Source organism: Corvus brachyrhynchos, unplaced genomic scaffold (assembly GCF_000691975.1).
Source record: "Corvus brachyrhynchos isolate BGI_N302 unplaced genomic scaffold, ASM69197v1 scaffold157, whole genome shotgun sequence".
Classification (NCBI taxonomy): Eukaryota; Metazoa; Chordata; class Aves; order Passeriformes; family Corvidae; genus Corvus; species Corvus brachyrhynchos.
The window spans coordinates 5,202-9,429 of record NW_008238961.1 but is presented as its reverse complement, the minus strand read 5'-3'; the positions used below and the strand labels follow the sequence as shown (position 1 = coordinate 9,429).

General features: G+C 44.6%; 1 protein-coding gene across 1 annotated transcript in view; it reads right to left on the bottom strand.

Moving 5' to 3' along the window:
* LOC103618703 (zinc finger RNA-binding protein-like) overlaps positions 1-216 on the bottom strand; it is a 46,308-nt gene extending 46,092 nt beyond the window's left edge. Inside the window, 1 exon segment of the mRNA XM_008637135.2 lies at positions 15-216. Within this exon segment, the coding sequence (XP_008635357.2) occupies positions 15-216 (202 nt within the window).
* Between the last annotated feature and the right edge of the window lie 4,012 nt (positions 217-4,228).

Genomic DNA, 4,228 nt, shown 5'->3' with positions numbered 1-4,228 from the left:
CAGCCAATGGCTACGCCCCCGCCCGCAGAAGAGCACCCTCGATGTCGCGTAGGCCGCCACCACACTTGAGGCGCGAATCCTCATGCGCGGGATGTTGCAAAGGCTCTTGGGACTTGTAGTTCCCCTCGCTGAGTCCCCGGAGCGAGGAAGGGCTATTCTTAGAGTAACGCTGCACGTACCACTCCTCCTGCCTGTCCCCTTTCTCCCTCCTTCCATCATCCCGTGTCACACCTACAGTCACACCGCACCTGTACCCGTGGACTCATATTGCAAAGATAGGGTCGGTTTCTCATTCTTGCCTGCAAACCCACTAGACACCACAGTAGTGATAGAGATGTGTGCTAATGTCTTTACAAACAAATCCATGGGTGAGGGTATGGGTGTTAACGTCTTTGAAATGGGTCTTCATGTCTCTACCAACTTCAAGCTGAAGGTTTGTTACAGTATCCAGACAGTTTGACTCCTGAAACAAATGGGTCCGCACAAGCCTGAGTTTCTGAACTTTGGGGGAATGGCGGGGGCAAGGGGGGGGGGGGTATATGATAGGCGATTTGGGAAGGCTGTACCTTCCTAGTACCTCAGCCAATGTGGAAAGGAAGAGGGCAACATGCAGTTGGGAGTTTAGGATAAAAGGAGGCTGCGTCCTCCGAAACCTCAAGAGAGAAAATCCCGCAGGCCTGTGCCCCAGTGGACTCTCTCCCTTTATTTGAATAAAGATACAGGACTCCTCTGTCTCCTTTGTGGACACTGGCTTTTCATAGCGTGCTTTTCTGTACGTTAGTATTCTTGCAAGGCCACAGAGCTAGAAGGCACCACCTAGAGGACCTTATTCCAGAGCAGGTGTGTCACCAAAAACCAGGACATAAACTCTCCAACTAATTTGTTAGGTTAGAAAGTCAACATTACTTTATTCAAATCTTGAGGTACGTGGGGATTGCTTCTCAAAACATGTACCTCAGCTATCAAAACTTTTGATTATACATTTTAGCAAACAAAGGAAGTAGTGTTCATTGGCTATCGTGATTTGACACTGGCCAAATGCCAGGCACCCACGAAAGACGCTCACTCACCCTCCCCTTCCACAGCTGGGCAGAGGAGAAAAAAATTTAATGAAGGCTTCATGAGTTGAGATAAGGACCGAGAGAAAAACACTCCAAGGGCAAAACAGGCTCCACTTTGAGGTACAAAGTGAATTTATTACTAACAAAATCAGAGGAGGATAATAAGAAGTAAAGTAAGCCCTTAAAAACACCTTTTCTTCCCCCAACTCCTCCCTCCTTCCCACTGACAGTGCAGAGAGACAGGGCATGGGGGTTCTGGTCAGTTTGTCAAACAAGGTTTTTTTCCACTGCTCAGGGAGAGGAATCCTTCCCCTGTGAGACTGTGGGGTCCCTCCCACGGGAGACAGTTCTCCACTAATTTCTCTGACGTGGCTCTAATCTCAAGAGCAAGTCCTCCCAAAACTGCTGCAACATGAGTCACTCCCACAGTCAAAGAGTCCTTCCAAAACTGCTGCAGCCTGGGTCACTCTTCCACGGGGTGCAGTCCTCCAAGGACAGGCTGGCCCAGCCTGGAAGCAGGGGCCCTCTCCACTGGGTCTCCCACTGGATCACAGCCTCCTCCAGGCATCCATCCGCTCCGGCATGAGCACCTCCCCCACAGGCTGCGGGTGGATCTCTGCATCCCCCGTGCATCCCCATGGGCTGCAGGGGCACAGCTGCTTCACCATGGTCATCACCATGGCCTGCAGAGAAATCTCGGCTCCGGCACCTGGAGCACCTCCTCCCCCTCCTTCTTCACTGACCTTGGTGTCTCCATGTTGTTCTCCTCGCATGTTCTCACCTCCTCCTCTTCTCTGGCTTCTAGAATTAAAACTGTGCCACCACCTTTATTTTGATTTTCTTCTTAAATATGTTATCACAGAGGTGTTACCATAATCTCTAATTGGCTCAGCTTTGGCCAGCAGCATGTCCATCTTCAGAGCCATCAGGGATTGGCTCTGCCAGACATGGTGGAAGCTTCTAGCAGCTTCTCACAGAAGCCACCTCTGTGGCCCCCCTGCTACGCAAAACCAGGCCGTGCAAATCTAACACATTGGCTTACAAGTTACATAGTTCTCTTCATCAATTAATATTCTATCTTCTATTTGTTACTGATTTCTCACTTCTAATGCTAATTAGTCCACATTTTCAATCTTTTTATTATCTTTTTCCTAGATAGGGATAGTCTCAGTAATTGTCTTTGTTTCTTCTTCATCTCTGATTTCTATAATGTGTGTGGTTTGTAAATTTTGCATTTTTGGTGTCCTGGTCCCAACAATAAATTTCTCTCCCACATCTAAGCGCACTGAAGCATGTCAGGCCCTAAACTTTTATTTTGTTTTTCTATCACATGGACATCATGCAGAGCTTGCCCGTCATCTGTTACCTATTTCATGGATTAAATCTCCTCTCAACAATTTCCCCCCACTGCTGCCTAGGCTCCTTTTTAAAGAAATATAACTCGTTTGGTAACAGGTTGTTATGATCCAGTTTTGAAAAAAATGAATTCAAGTGCTAATTTTTTGGCAATATAATATTGAACATTTATTAGTAAAAAAAAAAGGCATATCATAGCGCTGGGGCGCTTGGCAATATTGCCAGAGGCGCGCTCCATTCATTTTACTGTGGACTTAAGTACTCTCTTAAACTGTTACATATTCATTAAGCCCAGAAAGTAATTTACACTTCACTCAACTTTCCCCCCCTCAGATTTCTGCCCCTTCCACCAGCACGATGCTGCCTCGGTCCTCTGGATAGCTTCAGAACTGAAGACAGGCACCCTCTCTCCGGTGCCTCCCCAGTCTCCAGCCTAATTTGTAGCTGACAGTTTCCTTGGGAGGTGTGAGTTTTGATGAGATAACAGTCTTCCTGGGATGCATGCGGTTTATCTTCTTTGTTTCTCTAAGATATCTTGGTTCCTGGCTCTGTAGGTTCTCAGCTCAAAAGACATTTATTACCATGTGTTTATTAATACATTTCTTAACATATTACAACTATTTCGAAGTTACAATTTACCTTAATCTCATTTCTACTTAACTACATTTTACCTTAACACTATTTCTACATAATACATCATCACTTATAAATGTTAAAATCATATATGCGAAAGACAACATTTATCATTCATTCATTTATCACAAGTTTTAAGGTTCTTAGAAATGCCTCTGCCCCAATTAAGGTGCAAACGAGACCATATGCCAGTGACAATAGTAAGGGTTTTATTTGATGGTAAATATGAGAGAGAGAGAGCGAGAGAAAGAAAGTTTGTGCCCTCTTTTGGATTTACTCAACAAGTTCACATCCTTTTTATGTTGGGGACCCCAGAACTGGCACAAGTACTCCAGGTGGGTGTAGCGAGTTGGGTTTGTAACCGGGCAGAAACACCAATTTAGTGTGGTGGTTTGGCCCAAAATCCTCATTACCGTTTACCTTCTGTGAGATAAGAATTAGGAGAAACACAAAGCAGGCACCAATCTTGAAAGAATATAAAAAATTTTATTAACAGACCTAAAAGAAGGAAAAAAAAAAAAAATCATACCACACTATTACCGCAGGCCTGGTTCCTACGGTATATCACCGTGTCCCACAGCCATAGGGAGGAGGAGGAGGAGAAGATCCAGCAGGCAGGAATTGTGCAGCAAGATTGATTTATTTAATTATTTTACAAACTCTTTTATAGACTTTTTTCTTCATAGTCTAATTGGACAAAGGACCAGCCACCCCTTGGGGGTGATTGGCCAAAATCCTAAAACATCCATTATCAAAATATTTTCTACTATACCATAAACAAGACTTTCCAAGGTTGCAGGTGGCTTGGTTGTTTACATTCCCTGCTACCTCTTCTGTGAGAGAGAAAAGTCTCTCACGGACTTAGAAAAATAACAAGAAGATCCTCACTAACAGCATTTTTGTACCTACACATACCCATGTCAACAGTCACTGTTATAACCCATCCAAAGTAGAAAACTGTATACAAAATGGGAAAAAGTACTGGATTGCAGAAAACCTAGGAATGAGTGGTAGCAGATAGGGAAATAAATGTCCAAAAGGAGAAAATTAGACTCTTTAGCACAGATTCTGACTGTCAAGTGTTGCAGGTTAAATAAAGTACCCTGCGGGACTGACACAAACTCTCTAGGTGGGGCGTGTACAAAAGGCAGTATGCAGCTCAATCTGGCCACAGGATC